The 21,586-nt window shown below is 36.2% G+C and overlaps 2 protein-coding genes across 12 annotated transcripts in view; one reads left to right on the plus strand and one right to left on the minus strand.

Annotated features, from left to right (window-relative positions):
* The window catches only part of CAB39L (calcium binding protein 39 like), a 135,994-nt gene that overhangs the window by 81,840 nt on the left and 32,568 nt on the right, over positions 1-21,586 (minus strand). For 6 of the 11 annotated variants that reach the window (XM_050766344.1, XM_050766338.1, XM_050766341.1 and 3 more), the window contains one exon: positions 16,367-16,401. The exons of 4 other annotated variants lie outside the window; for them this stretch is intronic. In XM_050766344.1, coding sequence (XP_050622301.1) covers positions 16,367-16,401 — 35 coding nt within the window. Of the gene's footprint in view, positions 1-7,082; positions 7,181-16,366; positions 16,402-21,586 lie in introns of those variants that run through there. One more of the 11 variants, XM_050766349.1, reaches the window with a different exon arrangement.
* The window catches only part of PHF11 (PHD finger protein 11), a 211,056-nt gene that overhangs the window by 73,234 nt on the left and 116,236 nt on the right, over positions 1-21,586 (plus strand). The window lies entirely within an intron of this gene.

Genomic DNA, 21,586 nt, shown 5'->3' on the forward strand with positions numbered 1-21,586 from the left:
CCTCCCGGGTTCATGCCATTCTCCTGCCTCAGCCTCCGAGTAGCTAGGACTACAGGCGCTCGCCACCACGCCCGGCTAGTTTTTTTTTTTTTTTTTTATTTTTAGTAGAGACAGGGTTTCACCATGTTAGCCAGGATGGTCTGGATCTCCTAACATCGTGATCCACCCGCCTCGGCCTCCCAAAGTGCTGGGATTACAGGCTTGAGCCACCGCGCCCGGCCAAGTAAATGTTTAACCATTCTCTATAATAAAAAAAAAATGCAAACTCAAAGTGAAAGACTATTTTGTCCATTATGTTACTAAGTTTTTTGTTGTTTTGACAAACTCAGTTCTAATGATGGTATTGTGCAACAGGCTCTCATTTCTTACTGGTGGGGATATAAATCAGACAATAATTTGGCAAATATGAATCTAGAACCTTAAAATGTTCATAGCCTCTGGCTTTATAGTAATTCCATTTCTGGTAATCTGTCCTAGGAAAATAAACTAAAATAAGGAACTATCTTTATATGCAAAAATGTTTGCTGTAATTTTTTATCATAAAAAACTGAGAAACATCTGATCTAACAGAGGGAAATAATTAAATTGTGATATACCCAGTTGATGGAACATTAGCATATGTCACAGATTTTTTAAACTTTTAAACTTTTTACAGTTGTTTTACATTTTAACATCTTCAAAGCTTAGGTGTTACAATTGTTGGTGCCTTACACTAACAGGCGGGTTCTTTTCTTTCTCGGTTGTACATAAAGTACCCATACGTCCCACAACCAGTAACTTATTAAATTTGATGAAATATGTCTATGAAAATATTTCCAAAGAATGTGAAATAGAATAGAAATGTTAAGATAAAAAACAGCATCCTAAATTACGTAGCATAACTACAACTATGTAAAGCAAACAAAAACACAAACACACAAAACCTATGTATAGAAAAAATAATTTTGAAATGTTAACAGTGAGTGCCTCCAAGTAATGTAGTTTGCTCGTGGATGCTTAATTTCCTTCTTCCTTCAAATGTTCTGTTTTTTCCAAAGCTTGTATAATAGATCATGCAAATGCTTTTATAGTAGAAATGCCTCTCTTAAATGGTATTTTGAATGAATAAACAAATAACCTTTTTTTTTTTTTAGTTCAAACTGTGGAATATCTGATTGTCATGTCTTTTCTTTTCTTTTCTTTTCTTTTCTGAGGTGGAGTCTCACTCTGTTGCTCAGGCTGGAGTGCAACGGCATGATCTCGGCTCACTGCAACCTCCACCTCCCGGGTTCAAGAGATTCTCCTGCCTCAGCCTCCTGAGTAGCTGGGATTACAGGCGCTCACCACCACGCTCGGCTAATTTTTGTATTTTAGTAGAGACGGGGTTTCACCCTGTTGGACAAGCTGGTCTCAAACTCCTGACCTCGTGATCCACCCGCCTCGGCCTCCCAAAGTGCTGGGATTACAGGCGTAAGCCACCACGCCTGGCCTGTCCTGTCTTTTCAAAGCATTATTCAAATATGATTCCTTTGGCTATAAAGTTTCATAAAGAGTAGTACTTGGCTCAGATTCTGGAGAGAAAGCCAAAAAAGATCATCCAACTCTGCTCCCAGGGAACTCACGCCCTGTAGATTTTGTAGTAGATTTTGGCAGCATTCTCTTTCCTAATACACAGTAAAATATTTCATATTCCTAACTTGTGTGTGAGCACCATTGAAGACGGCCCAAAATCAGCCACTCAAGTGAGTCATCTGAATATGTTCAGTGACATAAATGGAAAGGAGAGTTGGCGGTGGGGGGGATGGGGGTGGGAAAGGACCTAGGGGAAGAGGAGAATAGCCACTTGGAGCATTAAATGCCCTTGCTGTTATCCCACTTAAAATATTTCAAAGGGAAAAATGTCTAATATCTAATCTGCAACTATGCTATTCAATAATAATTCGAGGCCAGGTGCAGTAGCTCACACCTATAATCCTAACACTTTGGGAGGTCAAGGCTATAGTGAGCCATGTTTGTGCCACTGCACTCCAGCCTGGGCAACACAGTGAGACTCTGTCTGAAAAAAAATTTTTTTTAAATAACATTTTGAATGTCAAGGGTTTCCCAGGAAAACTGAAGGGAGTGGGAAATTTATCTCTGAAGCCAAAAGAGAAGTCTCAACATTTCCAGAGGTATAACCAAACCGCTAACTCATCTGAAGAAAGTCAACTAAAAAATAAACCTTCTTTTCCTCACATAAGTTTATTTTACAATCAACAATGAGTTAGAGAGGAACATTTCCAAAATGATTTCTTAAGAGCCTGTTAATTTAACTTAAGGCACAGGCACCTTCTGTTAAACTAAAAAAATTAAAATAAACCTACCACCACATAAAAAAAATTTCAGGGCCAGGCGCAGTGGCTCATGCCTGTAATCCCAGCACTTTGGGAGGCTGAGGTGGGCGGATCACATGAGGTCAGGAGATCGAGAGCAGCCTAGCCAACATGGTGAAACCTCGTCTCTACTAAAATACAAAAATTAGCCAGTGTGGTGGTACGCTCCTGTAATCCCAGCTACTCAGGAGGCTGAGGCAGAAGAATCACTTGAACCAGGGAGGCAGAGGTTGCAGTGAGCCAACATCGCACCACTGCACTCCAGCCTGGGTGACAGACCTGAGATTCCATCTCAAAAAAATTAAAATAAAATAAAATAAAATTCAGAAAAGTTCAGGGATAGTATTATTTTATCTGTATTCCAAATAGGATTCACAGATAGAAAGAAATGAAATCAAATGTACATGGCAAATAATTGTGCCTGTAAGATTCATTTCTAAAAATTAAATGGGATAGAGGTTAGATGAGTGCATATGTATGTCAATATTAATTGAACCGTTCTCCTAAAATGGGTGCTTTTGATTATACAAAAATCTTAAAACAAAAACATGCACCTTAAAGTTCTACTGTATTTGCTACTGTATCCAGGAAGACTCTCCCCCAAAAAACATAACTTAGAATTGCCTTCACAGAGATGGTTAAGTTACAAACATATCATTATATATGTAATAATACCATATCATTATGAAGCAAATTATATATGTCAAAGAATCTTCCAATCAGTATCTTCTATGCTTCAATTTTTCCATTTTAAAATATACATCCTAAATGTAATTACAAAGCACCACAACTGAATTTTGTACTTGAAAACCTATAGATATGAGTGAAACAATGAAGTATAAATAATGACTTGCATGGATAATCCTTTTTCTCATTTCAAAATGACTAAGAAAAACTTGTTTTTATAAGTTTTATTAACCGAATTTGAGGGAGAGGCATTTTCTAAAAATGGGCAATTTACACAGAAATGGAAAAGTTGTGAGGAGCTTTTTATGAGTCCCATTCATCTGGAAGCATCAGTCAGACTTACATCAGAAGAAAAACTCTTTAATGAGAAACTCATGTCCCTTGTTAATTACTCTTTATTTCTAATGTACAGTAACACTGAAATACATTTTTAAAAATAATTAACACATAATGTTAGGAATATATACAACTACTACTACATTTATTATCTAAGGATCCTAGTAGGCTATTGTAGTTCCAGAAAAAAAAAAAACTAGTAACTTTATTCATTAGGTTCACACTAATGTTTTTGTTGACAGCTTTAGTCATTTGTCAGAGCCAAAATTTTCTGCCTTTATTAGCTATTAATAAATGTCAATGATTGAAAATTTTATGGTAGAATTTTACAATCTCAATTTATAGCACAGATCTGAACCTAAGTCAGTATTCTCAAAAACTGGTAACTATCATTAAAGCATTAGATCTTACTGAAATTAACAAATGGTTACTCTTTAAAAATAGAATTATCAAGGGAAACTCATAATTCATTTTTCATTCTTTCTTGTAAGCACATACATATTACACATAACAAATTTTGTTTAGATGCTGTTATTGATATTAAGGCACGGTTTATACAAATAGTGTGAAATACAACCATTTCATAGCTTCAGTAAGCCCTGTGCCTGTCTTTGACCTGTCAATCTATAAAAACATTAACATGAGAGAGTAGAGATGAAAGTGATTTTGCTAAAGTTGTCTGTTATCCCCAAGCTGTTCGAAGTTGATTCGGTTTTTCTGGCTGAGTAATTTAATATAATCTTTCGCCCTTCCAAAGTTGGAAGAGACTATATGAGTTCTGCTAGAAATTTGAGACATTTAAGTTACAAAACTGGAAAGTATATTATCTCACTTACAAGCAGTAAAGATCTCTGTTTAAACTAATTAATTAGTGAAATACCAACTTTGACTATAATTAATAGAATACCAACTTTGACTATAATTAATAGACATGCTAATATAGTTTTAATAGATTTTTCTTTGTTATGTGACTATCAGCTAAATATAATCTTTAAGCCACATTATGAATATATATGTGCATGTAAACACACACATATATATCCCAGAAATGGAAAATTGTCCAAATCTACCTTCATCCATTCAGTAAATATTTGTTAAGAACCTATTATATACCATTTAGGACTATCAAAATCATTACTTTTTACATAAGATTTAAAATAGACTAAAGAAAGTATTTCTTGATCAAATGGAAGAGTTTTTATGCCATTACAAATCATCCACAATAACCGAAACCTGCATCTACTGTATTGTTTATTTCATTATTATTTCATTACATATGCATATTGCATTACTGACTTTTAAATTTCATATACTGGCACTTCAGAGACACTTTCAGGACCAATAAAGTTAATTTGGATAGACCCAAGACAAGTTTTCCAAAGAAGTCACATTTCTTCATATGGGTCCTAGTAAACATTTACAAAGACAGAATCCTTCTGAGTTAAAGTTGACACCTGACTTTAGAATGTCCCATGTACTCAAGATACCTTTGTAAACTGCCTCCCCTCGTCACCATTCCTACTCATTCAAGATAGCAACCAAGTTATACCATGGTCTTTTCTTGCTGTCTTCAGAGTTAGACCTATTCTATCTTACTTTTGCTTTGTTCACATCTCACAATTCAATCAATTCTTGTCAGATCATCTCTTTCTCATAATGAAAAACGTGTGCCCCTAAGCCTCTTTCCTTTTTTGTATATCTTGGAAAATAACTCATTTCAATTTTGTGAACCAAAGAAACAGTTTAGTCCTCATGCAGTAACTACTATCAGGTACCTACTATGTGCCACACACTGGGCTAGACCTTAGGAATGGCTAAGTATGAACTCAATGGCCAGAAATATTCTTGTAGCAAGAAAAAGAGAAATCACTGATTTCAATGTCAGATCAGATCTCAAAAACAGTGCAATCAACCTTGAAAGCTCACGAAAGTACCCAGAAAACCCATAAGCATCCTTCCAAATACCTATCCAGCTATTAAACTTGCTTTTCTTTAAGCATTTATATTTAGAATAAAAATAATATCTTATCCAACATAATTATTTTATATTTAGTTTCATCATTGGAATTGACTTTCCTATATTTTTCAAGTAGCAATGGTTTTTCTACAGCATGGGTAAAATATATTCCTCAACTATAACAAATGCCCAACACTCACTTGATAAACTGTTTCCCAGGGAAAATGGGTTCTAAATTTCCAACAATCCCTTCACAAGTAAACTTCTGAAATACAAAGCATTTGTAAATTGGGAATGCATTATTCTTTATTTCTACATTTACATTCCTATGGGCCTGGGAAATGGTACCATCACTAAGGTAACACAGTAAATGACTAGTTTAAAATAAAAAATTATTCTGAAGAGTGTGAAGCTGTATGCAAATAATTTTCCACCAGTCTAAGAAGGACTGAGCATGTGAAAATCTATAAAGAAATAAAAGTAAGTTTGTGATATTATCTCTATGATGTTTACTTTTAAGTGCAAGATACTAACTAGTCCAGAAAAGGTTTCCACAGACCAGCTGAGCTGCTTCTTACACATAGGTCAACAGTCAAAAAAAAAAAAAAAAAAAAACTCGCAAAATCCCACAAAACAAAACCTGTTCTACAGGTTTCTGTACACGTAGAGGAAATGTTAGAGAAAGTACAGCCATTTTATAGTCTATCTAGGGTACAAGCCCCTTTAATGTGTTTACTAATACGCTACAGAAGTTCTCATTTCAGTTGTTTTGCCTTAAAGGATTTGCTTGAATCTATAACTAAAGACATATGTATTTCTTGAGGCTAGCAGAGAGTAGATTAGAAACTCTGCTTAGAGTGGTGCATCTTCATGCAGTGACTCAATTTCACAGTTAACAACATACACTTTCTTCCTCCTACAGAAGAATGATTACATGCCTCCATCCATGTCTTTAAAAAGATATATATAATTAGCATACACTCTCCTATTTTAAGATTATACAAAGAAGGTTTTATTGGAATGTGAATAGATATTTTTAAGAGTTTATTTTTCTTTGCTCTATTGCTTATACAAGCACGCACACACACACCCCAGGTTATATTAGCTCTTTAACAGAATAAGATTATATGAGAGGAAAGCTTGGTATAAACTGTAATAACAAAATAACTGCTTTTTATTCCTTACTTAGAAACCCAAGTGCATTCATTCATTTTACATAAAGCAGGAAAAATCAGGTGTCACTTATTGGGTCTAACAGAAGCAGTCAACATTTAAATTATATATCCTTTTAAATACTAGTATCAACATTTTTATTTAAATTATGAGAGAATGCTGTAATTTATAATACAAAATACAGTGATAATTTAAAATTTACTAACAATAGACAGAAAGAGATAACTTTCAAATTTTCATGCAGTTGAAAAAGAAACATGAAAAATGGCACACTGTACTGCCACTATTTTATTTTTGGAAACTCTTTGTAAATAAAAACCCATTTCCAAAATAAGATATTCCATGAACACGGAATAGTTGGTAATGGTTCAAGTGCCTTAGGCAACAGAGAAGTATTGTTTTGTAGTTTTTTTAAACCTCTCCTAGTAACAGCAATTCATTATGCACAAAGAAACAAGGTAACAGCACGGTTTATAATGAATATATAAGTAATAACTGCAGAACCTCAATTAAAACTAAAGTTTATCATATTCGTTCCATTTCTATAAACCAGTATAGATAACCTTCTTGATACTCACCAAATGTTACAGAAATGCCTAGGCTTTTCTAAGCAACAAAACGTAGACACATGGTGAGGTGCTGAAGACAGCTCTTTCTTGAGCTCAAAGCACTTTAGATGAAGTAACCTTTATCGTCCATTTAATAGAGGTTGCCTCCTATTATCAGGCGTGGCAGAGAGAAGAGTTTCCACAATTCGGTCTTGACTTTCTGTCCCTCTTTTTGAAGAGTAACAGTTACCACCGGAAAACGTTACCAGAAAATGATCACTTGAACACTCACAGAGAGCAGCTGTAAATTTCCACTCTCTTTGCTTGCTCTCAGATTCCAAGCCTTGCTTGTCTCTTAATCTGTCACAGGCAGTTCTGTTTCTGGTCAAACCAGCTTGCTTATGCGTCCTCCACTCCCTCTCTAACACTTGCTTTCAGATATGTACCACAGTTACAGCTCCCTCTTTACTTCCTCCCTCCCCAGTCCTGCAACGTCACAAGAATGCGTGTAAAGCTGAGGCAAAATAAATTATTGGGCCAAAAAAGAAAAAAGTCTAGAGATAAACAAATTTTTTTCTCATCACATTTTTCTGCCTTAAGTCTTATACTTGTTCATACACAGGGTTTTGTCAACTGATTAAACTGGCTTGACCATCTTGTTTAAAAATGTAAATAAAGGTTCTTTTTAAAAAAAGCATGTTGATAGTAATAATAACAGATTCACCTGCTAATATGCTAGCTCCTCAGGGAAGATGCTATTCCCAATTATAAGAAAGTGGAGCAAGTAAACACACAAGTACTTGTATTAGAAACTTAATCTTAACATTTAAAAAGCAAGGAAGGTTTTAGAGTACTTGTAATTTAAACCGTGTAATTTTATGAAAACTTAATGTATTTCTTAATATGGTCTATTTTGAAACTTGGACCAAAATTTGCAGTTATAAAAGGGAAAATTATAAAGAACATAGAAAAATATTGACACCAAAAACAATAGAGCAGCTTAATCATGTATGTGCAAACCAAATGTAATTATTGCCATTAGAAAGGTTTTTTTCCCCCTAAGCATTACCGGTCAGAATGCATAACACCTCTTATAAGAATTACAAAGGCTAAAGGCTACAAAAAATTATTAAAGTTATTATATACATATAATTATAGGGTAAAGTATCTTAAAATTATGAAACTCTCTGTAAGGTTTGGGGATGAGGAATTAGGTGGAAAGCTGAGTGGGCTCATGGCTGGCAGGCTTAGATGGCATTTGTAGGATTCTTTGGAATTAGGAGGCAATGTATGCAGCTTGGAATACGTGCTGGCTCTGTATGAATGCTAGTCAGATCCTGCTTTGGAGTTCTGTTCCAGTTCCTTAGCCCAACACACTTTTAGGTTCTCCATCTCCCACTATGTCCCTAATCAAAAGTCTTGGGCCCTTCTACTGATGGATCTCCCAAGTACAGAAGGAACAGAAGTAGTTATTAGACCTATTATTAAGTAACACATTCTTATTCTCTGCAGAATTAAAATCTCTCTAAGAATATGAGCTTAAGTAAGGTGAAAGGTAAATATCTATAAATAGTTGTTTATACCCCTTAAGAAAAATAAGTCAGTAAAAGTCGGCCTTAAAATATAGATGTCTTGATCTGGTTTATTTAAAGTAGAATTAAAATTTAACTATATTATACTGTTATTTGGTTATTTCTTAGCACCTATTAAATAGGTATCAAAGATGACTAGAGATTAGTCTGCCAATTATTCTTTCAATTAGCAGTTTTATAATTTTTAGAGTTTTATTTCTTCTTTTTAAAGAGATGTTAAATGGAAATAATTCTAAATCACTCAGGGTATGAAGTGTCTAGTATCTTGGGTTATACTCCAAGAGTTGTAGTATAATTAAAGAAATTCAGAATTGATAAAAGTGGTTCTTAGGATAACAGCAAGGTTAATTTAAAATTGGGAGACTCTATATCAATCTACAATGTATTCAAAGGCACAAAGTCAAGTCAAGGACTTTAAGACATATAATTACTAAGATTATTTATGATTGATTGTATATTTAATTCCTATTAAATACCATTCCATATTTCCAACAGCAAGAGTGAAGAAATCTCATAATCTACAGGAAATTGGGTTGAGTATTCAGAAGGATATTGCCTCAGTAGTGGAACCAAATTAGGTTTAGATTAAAGATTGTTCTGGTCCCTCCTAATAGATATTAAAAGTAAGCCCTGAAAGGATCATATTATTTCCAAATAACTGCAACCCAGAGTAAAATTTTAAAATATTTATATAAATTTTTTAAAATCTAGCACACAATAACATAAAATTCACAATATCTGCCATCCAGTCAAAAATCACCAGGCATGCAAAGAAGCAGGAAAACATAATGCATAAGAAGGAGAAAATCGATCGTTAGAAACAGAGTCAGAAATGACACAAATAATAGAATTACTATACAAAGACATTAAAACTATAAAAAATATCTTCCATAAGTTCAAGAAGGTATTAGAAAGATAAGAATGCTAAGGAGAGATATGGCAGATATAAAAAAGATCCAGATCAAATTTCTAAGAATTAAAACTACAATTTCTGAGAAAACATTTATTCTGTTTTATGGAATGAAGTGTTGCCCAACTCTAGAATCACAAATAAGGACAACTAAGATCTTTAAACAACAACAACAAGAAAAAAGCCCTATAAACTCTGGAATGAAAATTACACCAAATGAGATGAATAGCAGACTACACCCTGCAGAAGAAATGATTAGTAAACTTGGAGACACAGTGACGGAACATATCAAAATAAAGCATTGACAGAAAAAAAGTTTAAAAAAATAAAAATGAACAGAGAATCCCTGAACTATGGGGAAACTTAAAAGAACCTAATGTATACTATATATACTACATAGCATATATATGTATACTATATAGAGAGTATATATATACTATATAGTATAGTCTTTGGGCCTTGAATAAACATCAGCAGTAGCCAAGAAATAGTTGTTACAGGCCTTGGGTATAACCCAGTACTGTGGTGGCTTCAGGTGTGACCCAGCATTCACCCAGTATAGTCCTGGCAGTGGTGGTCACAAGAGGGCTCCCCTTCCCTCCCCCAACTGTAGGCAGCTCAGCAAGGAGAGACAGAGAAAGATCCCTTTGAGGGAAAGTAAGGGAAGAGAACAAGAGACTGTCTGGTAATCCAGGGAATTCTCCTGGATCTTACCCAAGACCACCAAGGCGGTATCTCCTTGTGTCTGCAAGTCACAACATTACTGGGCTTTGAAATATCATCTAATGCAAATATGGCTGCAGTGACCAAAGACTTAGATCACAATACTCAATTCCCTTTGAATATTTGGAAAGGCTTCTTAAGAAGGACAGATACGTTCATCCTTGAGAGGTTGGGAAAAAAAAATTTAAAAGACAAGTACAAATAAGCCCAGAGTGTGAAGATTAGAAGAAATACCTAACTCTTCAATGCCCAGACACTGACAAACATCCAGAAGCATCAAGACCATCCAGGAAATCATGACCTCACCAAACCAACTAAATAAGGAACCAGTGACCAATTCTGGAATGACAGAGATATGTGACCTTTAAGAGAATTCAAAATAGCTGTTTTGAGGAAGCTCAAAGAAATCCAAGATAACACAGAGAAGGAATTCAGATCTTATCAGATAATATAATAAAAAGACTGAAATAATTAAGAATCAAGGAGAAATTCTGGCGCTGAAAAATTTAATTGACAAACTGAAAAATGCATCAGAGTTTCTCAAAAGCAGAATTGATCAAGCAGCAGAAAGAATTAGTGAGTATGAAGACAGGCTATCTGAAATACACAGAGCAGTCAAAAGAAAAAAGAATAAAAATAAGGTAGCATGCCTACGGGATCTAGAAAATAGCCTCAAAATGGCAAATCTAAGAGTCATTGACCTTAAAGAGGAGGTAGAGAGAGACCGGGGTAGAGAGTTTATCCAAACAGACAGCAGAGAACTTCCCAAACCTAGAGAAAGATCAATATTCAAGTACGAGAAGGTTATAGAACACTAAGCAGATTTTGCCCCCAAAAAACTACCTCGGGACATCTAATACTCAAACAATGAAAGGTCAAGGATAAAGAAAGAATCCTAAAAGCAGCAAGAGAAAAGAAAATAATAACATATAAATGAGCTCCAACACATCTGGCAACAGATTTCTCAGTGGAAACATTACAGGCCAAGAAAGAGCAGTTAAGACATATTTGAAGGTCTGAAAGAAAAAATCTTTTATCCTGAAATATTATATCCAGTGAAAATATCCTTCAAACATGAAGCAAAAATAAAGACATTCCCAGACAAACAAAAGCTGAGGGATTTCATCAACCCAGACCTGTCCTACAAGAAAAGCTAAAGGGAGTTCTTCAGTCTGAAAGAAAAGGACATTAAGGTACAACGAGAATCATCTGGTCATCTGGGCCAGGCACGGTGGCTCACACCTGTAATCCCAGCACTTTGGGACGCTGAGGCAGGAACATTTCATGAGCAGAGAAGTTCAAGAACAGCCTGAATAACATAGCAAGACCTCATCTCTACAAAAAATCAAAATTAGCCAGAGTTGGTGGCACATGATTGCACCACTGCACTGCAGCCTGGGTGACAGAGCAAGACCCTGTCAAAAAAGAAAGAAAGAAAGAGGGAATGAAGGGGAAGGGAGGGGAAGAGAGGAGAAGAGGAGGGGAAGGGGAGGGAAGGGGAGGGGAGGGGAGGGGAGGGGAGGGGAGGGGAGGGAAGGGAAAGGAAATACTCAATGGAATACTATTCAGGTATAAAAAAGAATGAGATCCTGTTATTTGAAACAACCTGGATAGAACTGGAGGATATTATGTTAAGTGAAATAAGCCAGGCACAGAAAGACAAACTTCACATGTTCTCACTCATTTGTGGGAGCTAAAAATTTAAACAATTGAACTCACAGAGATAGAGAGGAGAATGATGGTGGCAGCAAGTAGGGAAAAGGGGCTGGTTAATCCACTAATGGGGATGAGTATAAAAATATAGTTTGATACACTGAATAAGATCTAGTATTTGACAGCACAACAGGGTGACTACAGTGAGCAACAATTTGTTGTACATTTTAGAATAACTGAGGGAATACAATTGGAACGTTCTTTTTTTTTTTTTTTTTTTTGAGACTGAGTCTTGCTCTAACACCCAGGCTGGAGTGTGCAGTGGCACGATCTTGGCTCACTGCAAGCTCCACCTCTTGGGTTCACGCCATTCTCCTGCCTCAGCCTCCTGTGTAGCTGGGACTATAGGCATCTGCCACCCCGTCCAGCTAATTTTTTTTTGTAGTTTTAGTAGAGACAGGGTTTCACCATGTTAGCCAGGATGTTCTCAATCTCCTGACTCATGATCCACCCACCTCGGCCTCCCAAAGTGCTGGGATTACAGGTGTGAGCCACCGCACCCGGCCTGGAATGTTCTTAACACAAATGATTGATGAATAGTTGAGGTGATGGATACCCTATTTACCCTGAGGTGATTATTACACATTGCATGCCTATATCAAAATATCTCATGTATCCTACAAATATATACACCTACTATGTACCCTAAAAATTAAAATTTTGAAAATTAAAAAGACAACAACTTAATTGAAAAAGTCACTCCAAAAAATAGTTTTTATTGATACTTTTAATTCTAATCTATCATTACATAATTTTAACTCTACTTCTTTGCTCTTATATTCACCTTCACTTATACCACAAATCTTTGTTCTAATAACATAATAACATAATGATATATTTGCCTAATCTTTCAATATATCTAATATGGATTCAAAATAACAGTACCAAAATTACTAACAATAACATCACTGACTGAAGTTTAAAGAATTTTTTGCTGTTAACTCATGAATTGGTCAGCATATAACTGTCATTAGTGAGTCCTAATGTTAACATTTAATTATTTTACCTGTTAAAAAACAAAACTATTTTACATTGTTAGTTCACAATTGAAAGAAATCTCATAAAACAAGACTTCAATTTCTTTAAGTGGAGACTTTAACAACCTATAAATGGTGTAGTTCAGTGGAGTTGTCTCAACTATTAAGAAAATCACTGGGGAAGAAAAAAATGTAAATGATGTATATAGATCAAGTTACAGTCAAATGGCATCATGGCATGCTAAATATGCAATGATTCTACAGTTATTTGAATACAAAAAAAAGGTAGGAAAATTATTTTTCACTTACATGTGATAGCTTTGGTAGCTTAACTGTGCAGAATTCCAAGTTACCTCCTCCACCTCAGCAGTCATATTTACATTATTGAGTGTTATAAGGCTTTGAATTCATCTTGGCATACTCATACTATAACAATTCACTAGCAATAAGTGCTATAACTAGTTAATGAATGTTTAAGGCACATTATTGAATTGATTAGTCCATTAAATTAAAACATTAGTGGTTAAAAAAGAGTTCATTGTCAACAATAAAAATAATGGCACAAAACCTGGTTTGTCATGATTTCCCTCCCAAAAAAAAAAAATCAAGACACTAACATGTAAAATACTAAATACACAAATACATAATTATATGATTAAGTGCCACCTCCACGATTTAGTGCTATATTTTGAATTAAATTAATATTAATTTTACTTCATTGGTTTTAGAGTTATTTATATTTAATTAACATATTTGTTTTTATTTAAATGTATAACAGTTGTAAGAAAAAGTGTATTAAGGTCAAGGTCCAGTGGCTCGTATCTGTATCCCCAGCCCTTATGGGAGGCTGAGGCAGGTGGATTGCTTGAGCCCAGGAGTTTGAGACCAGCCTGAGCAACACAGCAAGACCCTGTCTCAAAAAAAAAAAAAAAAAAAAAAAAATAGAAGAAACAAAAATTTAGTATGGCAGAAGCAAACGCTATGTGAATGATAATAGTATAAAAAACTAGACTGGGCATGGTGGCTCATGCCTGTAATCCCAGCACTTTGGGAGGCCAAGGTGTGTGGATCACCTGAGGTCAGGAGTTCGAGACCAGCCTGACTAACATAGAGAAACCCCGTCTCTACTAAAAATACAAAATTATCCAGGCATGGTGGCGCATGCCTGTAACCCCAGCTACTTGGGAGGCTGAGGCAGGAGAATTGATCGAATCTGGGAGGCGGAGGTTGTGGCGAGCTGAGATTGCACCATTGCACTCCAGCCTGGGCTCGAAACTCCATCTCAAAACAAACAAACAAACAAACAAACAAAAACTAGAAATCCAGGTTGGGGTCAGATTATGGAGAGATTGAGTGCTAGGCGAATGAGCTAAGTAATTTGCTGACAAAACGGAGCCATGATGTGATCAGAACTTTCTGTAATGAATGTGAATTTGGCAGTGTATTAAGAAGAATCAAAAGGGCAAAGAAACAGTAGCTGATGAAATTAAAGGTAACTCAGTAGTCTAGGATGACAGTGAGGGTAACCAGACAGTGGGAATAAAAGGACTACAAGAGTATAAGAGAGAATAGGTTTGGCAACTGAAAAAATGTGGATAGTAATTGAGAGACGAGTCAAGATCACAATGCGTTCCCATGCCTGTGTGAGAGTAAGCAGGTTATACCTTTAAAACATATAAGAACCACAGGAAGAAAAATAAATTTTATGAAATAGGCAGTTACTTGATATATAACAAGTCCGAGATGCCAGCAAGACTTTTGGATACAAATGCCCACAGGCAGCTGAACATACAGAACTAGAACTTTGAGAGAAAACAGACCGGAGCAATATATCTGGGGGTCATCCATCCTGCCACTGCAGTATGAGAGAGACCAAAAAGAGAGCCAAGGACAAAACTTCAAGAAACATCTACAGGTATTGGTAGAAAAAGGGCAACTGGCTGGGTGTAGTGGCTCACCCCTGTAATCTCAGCACTCTGGGAGGCAAATCACTTAAGCCCAGAAGTTCAAGACCAGCCTGGACAACATGGCAAGACCCCCCATCTCTACCAAAAACATATATACAAAAATTAGTTGGGCGTGGTGGTGCACTCCTGTGGTCCCAGTTACTCGAGAGGCTGAGGTGGGAGGATCGTTTGAGCCCTGGAGGCAGAAGTTGCAGTGAGCCAAGATTGCACCACCGCACTCCAGCCTGGGCAACAGAGTGAGACCCTGTCTCAAAAAAAAAAAAAAAAAAAAAAGAAAAAGGCAAATAAAGAAACAGTGGTTAGAGAGGGGAAGGAGAAACTGAAAAGTATGCTATCGTATGACCAAAGAAAAGAGACCTTCAAGAAAAAGAAGCATTTAAAAGTACTTACTACCCAACCCTGTAGTCTAATTTCTAAGTCCCACTTTGAATTCTTACAAAGCAAAAGTATTAGTGGGAAAGGGGCCTTTAGAGAACCACTGGGCACAGAGAAAGGGACTTTTAAGAGTTCATATTCCCTAAATTCCTAAAGACATAGACTGGTAGTCAGCAAGACCAAAGACAGGCACGGACCATCAGAGCATACAGCAGTATAGAAAAGCATGAGGCAGGCAGAGGACTCCAGGCCAGCCCTTCTGGGAAACTGGTAACACTGGCTCTGATCCAGGTAGCATACATAGCCCAAATCTGCCATGCCATGCCTAGAACACTGTATGGGAGATTGGAGACTTAGTAGTACCTGATACAACAATAGGATTAGGGGCCGGGCGCGGTGGCTCAAGCCTGTAATCCCAGCACTTTGGGAGGCCGAGACGGGCGGATCACGAGGTCAGGAGATCGAGACCATCCTGGCTAACACGGTGAAACCCCGTCTCTACTAAAAATACAAAAAAATAAGCCGAGCGAGGTGGCGGGCGCCTGTAGTCCCAGCTGCTCGGGAGGCTGAGGCAGGAGAATTGCGCGAACCCGGGAGGCGGAGCTTGCAGTGAGCGGAGATCCGGCCACTGCACTCCAGCTTGGGCCACAGAGCGAGACTCCATCTCAAAAAAAAAAAAAAAAAAAAAAAAAAAAAAAATAGGATTAGGATTATAAGAGGTTAGGGATGAGGTAATAGAGAAATGAATATATATTACTGTTTCCAAGTGTTGGATATAAAGAATAGAAGGGCAGCTTGAAGGGCTTAATAGAAGAGGTTTTTGTTTGCTTTAAAAAACAAACAAACTTTCAACTCTTGGTAGATTGAGTGGGACAGAGAGGAGGAAGGTAGAAGATGAGAAGGGGATAATTATTGGAGCATGATCTTTGAGATCACAATGGAAGGGATCAAGAACATAAGAGGAATAATATATATTTTTCTAAAATGAGAAGGAGAAGAAAGCATGAGTAGAGACTGCCCAGGGAAAGAGGAATGAAGTTAGGAAGCACATGCTTACCTCAGTTTTCTCAGAAAAGCAGGACTCACCATCATCTGAACAAAACAAAGGTAGAGTAAGAGAATATGTGTTTGAGCAGAGTGAAAACTGGTCTTATCAGAAAGCCCACATGTGGCTGGGTGCAGTGGCTCATGCCTGTAATCCTAAGCACTTCGGCAGGAAGTAGGAGGATCCCTTGAGTCCAGGAGTTCAAGACCAGCCTGGGCAACATAGGGAGACCCTCTCCCTATTTAAAATAAAATAAAATAAAATAAAATAAAATAAAATAAAATAAAATAAAATAATCCACATAAATACAGTAAGAAGAAAAGCTAAAAGTTGTGACTCATGTACACCAAATCCTAAGTTTAACAGTTAAAATTCCACTCATATCCATACAATTCCACTTATATCTAAACAATATAACAACATTAAGTGAAATACTGCACATGCTATGATTTTCCACCAACTGCCCAATTTAAGGAATAACAAAGGATGAGGTTAAGAAACAGATCGTGGAGTCCCGAGATTCAATATATAGCTAGCATCATAACAACAACACAGGCAGATGGTGATACTAATAATTCTCATATTTCCCCGTCCTGCTTTGCTGGATCCATGTTCTATCTTCTCCACAACTGGTGCTTTCATGAAAAGTTCTTGCTCGAGTCAGTTAAGAACACAAGATACCTTTTAGTAAACGAACAATTCCCACCCTGTTGAGAACTGATGCACATTCTCTTTTTATGAGGTGTGTCATACTCCAATTTTCCAAGTTTTTACATGTTTTCACTTTTCTACAAATTTTTGAAACCAGAACTATACAAAAATTGTATGTTGGAAAATCATATTATTACTGTTATAAATCTTTAAAAGTACAACTTGTAAGCTGGTGCTCTGAAGCCAAGAAGAAAAACAGGATCTAAAGAGAACAGAGAGAGACAGGACAAAGAAGCAGGCTGAGTGAAGGGACAGAAAACCTTGAGTTATAAATAACTTGGTTTAAAATGTCAAGGGAAACTAGTCTCAAAGTATCTCTTTCTACAGGGTTATAAAGCTTTTTAATAATGAAAGTACTTCAGATGGCAATTTTCAGAGTCAAAGCCATTTATGGCAAACAAACACATAGCATTGGTAATATAACATATTCAGGTAATTTACTGAATGGAAAAATCTCTGTGGAATTCATCCAGTAATTATAGTGGATTCTATTTATAAAACATATTTTACCACAAATCTGAAGACTTATAAACTATGATCTAGTATAGGAGAAATGATTATACTCCTTTAATAACTATTAATCACAGAAAATTTTAATAACTGTAACCACAGAATGGCATCTTGTTTTACAAATAAAATACAAACCAGTGTACTGTTCTAGCTATGCTGATTCTAGAAATGTCTTTTTACCTTTTAATTTTAAATTAAATGTCCATTAAAAAAAGTATTTTTTGTTTCCTATGCTTCCCTAATGGTTTTAAAATCCCAGTCCGCTGCAGTGACTTGTATCTGTAATCCCAGCACTTTGGGAGGCTGAGGCTAGTGGATTGCTTGAGTCCAGGAGTTTGAGACCAGCCTGGGCAACATAGTGAGACTTCGTCTCTATCAAAAATACAAAAACTTTGCTGGGCGTGGTGGTGTTTTGCCTGTAATCCCAGCTACTCAGGAGGCTGAGGTGGGAGAATCTCTTGAGCTTTGGAGGCAGAGGTGGCAGTGAGTCAAGATAATGCCACTGCACTCCAGCACGGGCAACAGAGAGAGACCATCTTGAGGAAAAAAAAAGACAATCCCCCGCCTTCCTCTTCTCTAATTCCACTTCCCAAGGCTAAACACTATTCAAAGTGCTATCCTTCCAGATCTTTTTTCCAGGCATACATAGATATATGTATTTGTTTGAATACATGCCAAGGTAATTTTTAAATGAGATAATACTATACACACTGCATTATAATTTATTTCTTTATAGTAGATCTTGGATTTCTCTACATTTGGTAGCTCTATTTCATTCTTTTAAAAGTGCTGCTTGGTTGCACAGTAGATGCACTTGGCACCGAAAACTTGACTTAAGCACATCCCGAGGATGACCCTGAATGCAGTTCACAGTTCCGAGCTAAGGAATCTGGGATAGGCTGGAGATCTATTCCTTATCTATGAGGAGCATTTGAACCCCCAGCCTGGCTCATGGAACACAGGGCATAGAGGGGATCGAGATCCTTTGTTTTGGGTTAAATGAAGGTTACCAGGTGGAGGTTGTTAGGGAGAAGGCATTAAGTGAAAAATGCTGTGTAAACTGCATGACTGTTGCAAGCAGTTGTTTCTCTTGCCCAACCCGCTGCCACTGGACTCTCTCCCCTGCATGTAAACTCCCCCAAAAACCCTCTGTCTCCTTTGCTGGCTCTGGGTCTCTTTGGCCTCTAGAACCTGGTGCCATCCCCACTGGAGTTGATAGTGGTTCAGCACAAACTGGTGTTCCTTAATATTGCTGTACCACAGTTTGTTTAACCACTTCTCTCTATATAGACATTTAGGTAGGTGAGGGTGTTGTTTTTTGTTTTTGTTTTGCTATCTTGTAATCTATTTTAAAATTAGTCACTGATAACATAAACAAATCAGAATTTTAAAACACAATGTTAATTCTCCTTGGAAAAAAGCTATACAGTGATTATTGTATTATTCTAATAATACAGATAAATAAAATTTACCTTTGCCATTTAAAACAATGGGAAAAAACACAATTACTTTTGCATGAATCTAGTAATGAGCACTTTTTTCATTTTAAATATTTTGGTTTCTCAGAGTTGATAAACATGCAAAAGCTGTCATTGGTTTCAATACAATATTATCAATAATTCTGAAAATTTATACATACAACTGATTTTCAAATTAATTGCCCATTATGGCTTTTGGATATGCACTGGATACCCAGTGTGTTTGAGGGCTAAATTTCACTAATTCTCCACTATTACTCAATTACATTAAGCCAGCAGTCTCCAACGTTTTTGCACCAGAGGATGGTTTTGTGGAAAGTAATTCTTCCATGGACCTGGGGGTGCAGGGTTGGGATGCAGGGAATGGTTTCGGGATGAAACTGTTGTATCTCAGGTCATCAGGCATTAGATTCTCATAAGGAGCCTGCAACATAGATCCCTCACATGCACAGTTCACAGCAGTGTTTGTGCTCTCTATGAGACTCTAATTCTGCCACTGATCTGACAGGAAGCGGAATTCAGGTGGTAATGCTCACCAACCAGCCACTCACCTCCTGCCGTGCTGCCCGGTTCCTAACAAGCCATGGACAGGTACAGGTCTGCAGCCCAGGGGTAAGGGACCCCTGCATTAAGCAACTCTTGATTGGTGTTTTCAGAAGCCTAGTGTGGTACTAGGTTCTCTAAGGAATTCAAAAGAGGTCTGTGACAAAAGATCTGTCTTCAAGGAGCTTGTACAACTTTTGTGGGGAAAAAAAAAAACCCTTAGCTATCTATATAAAATAATTACACCTGAATACAAAGTTTCGAAGAAAATACAAAAGGAAGAAGAAACATGCAAGGAACCAAGGTATACTTTACCTTATTTTATCATAAGGTAAAATATAGAGATTACCTAAGTGAGGAAAGAAAACGAGTAAGTGAAATAAATGGGACTTTTTTAATTGTACAAAAATCATAGACTTTATAAATTCTTCTAACAACATATTTCCTGAAGACTTGTTAGCAAATACCTAAGAAATGAGAATTTAGATGCACTTTGAAAAAGTACTAGGATTTGGATATAGTGAGATAGAAAAAGGAACAATATTCCAGCATAGGAAAATACTTTTAGCAAAAATTCAAAGACTGGAATGAAAGTAGAAAAGGGACAGAAAGAGAGGTAGGGAAATGGGGGAGAAGAAATTTGTGGTTAAAAGGGAAATACATAGGGAAGTTTTTGAGGTGGAGTAGTGGACAGGGAGGGCACGTATATTTGTTGTCAAAGGAATAAGCCTGGAGAGAGGTAAAAAGCTGTTCCCTGCACACCTGGCCCAACACGTTTTGGTCCCATTTCAACCAATACTCACCCTCTTCACTGGCTTCTACAAGAAATCCAGATATACCAAGTATTTCCTGGCTTTCGTAAGTTTTTATTTGTGAGGTCACAGTGAAGTGTCACAATACACAACATAGCATTTCTCAAGAGTTCCTATTCATTTCCTGCTGGATCTTCCCTGTGCCTTTCAAGTTTTTCTTTCCTTTTTTAAACAGAAAATTTAAACTCTATCTCAGCTTCTAGTTCCAAATACGTATTCCTAACTCATCTTAAACCGCAACAAAACAGAGACTCTTCCAATGGCCAGGACATAACTCCTTAAAAGGCAATTTAACAACCGTCTCCAAATACTTGAACAAACCCTTTGTGGATTCAACATTCATCACAAATGAATTATCCATGCTTTTCTTCCAAACAAATTCTGCATTTTCTATACAATTCTTCATGCTTACTAAAAGATTAACAATTTCTCCATTGGGATAGAGTCAAAACTGCAGATGAAAGATTTGCCTTAGTAAAAAGAAGTATAACTTTTATAAAAAACAGAATCATTCTTTTCAATAAATAGAGGTAGCAACAGTTTTTAAAATTAAATAAGAACTAGAAGAATGTAGTGAGACAGAATCTCATACACCGCTGAGCGGAACAAAATCCCCAGAAACCTTTCTAGAAACAACTTACCAGAATACTCATGCTTTTTAACATATTAATTCTACTAACAAAAAGCTACCCTGAGAAAATAGTCAGAGATGGCTAGATGTTCAATGATGTTATTGCAATGTTATTTACAAAGGAAAGCCAAGAGTATCTACAAAATGGAAATAGTTGAATAAATTACGTTATGCTACCATCTTAGAATATTATAGAGATATAAAAATATTTTAAGTGCCATATATTCATATAATAAAATATATCAAGTAAAAATCAAGAAATAGGACTAATACTTCAAATTCATTTTAAAATTATATATATATATATACACACAAAACTGTGTGTGTGTGTACAGAGACATGCATAATTTTATATAGATAAAAGACTAGAAGGAAATATAACAAAATTTTAACACTAATTTTCTCTGGGTAGTAAGATTACAGATTACTTTTCTCTTCTTTATAATTTTCTGTAACAATCAAATTTTCTACAATAGCATTTATAAGTTGAAATTTTGTTTTAAAAAAGAAGCAGCTTTGTTTCCCCATTAAGTAGGCATTTAAAAAA

The sequence above is a fragment of the Macaca thibetana genome, chromosome 17, assembly GCF_024542745.1.
Source record: "Macaca thibetana thibetana isolate TM-01 chromosome 17, ASM2454274v1, whole genome shotgun sequence".
In the NCBI taxonomy this organism is placed as follows: domain Eukaryota; kingdom Metazoa; phylum Chordata; class Mammalia; order Primates; family Cercopithecidae; genus Macaca; species Macaca thibetana.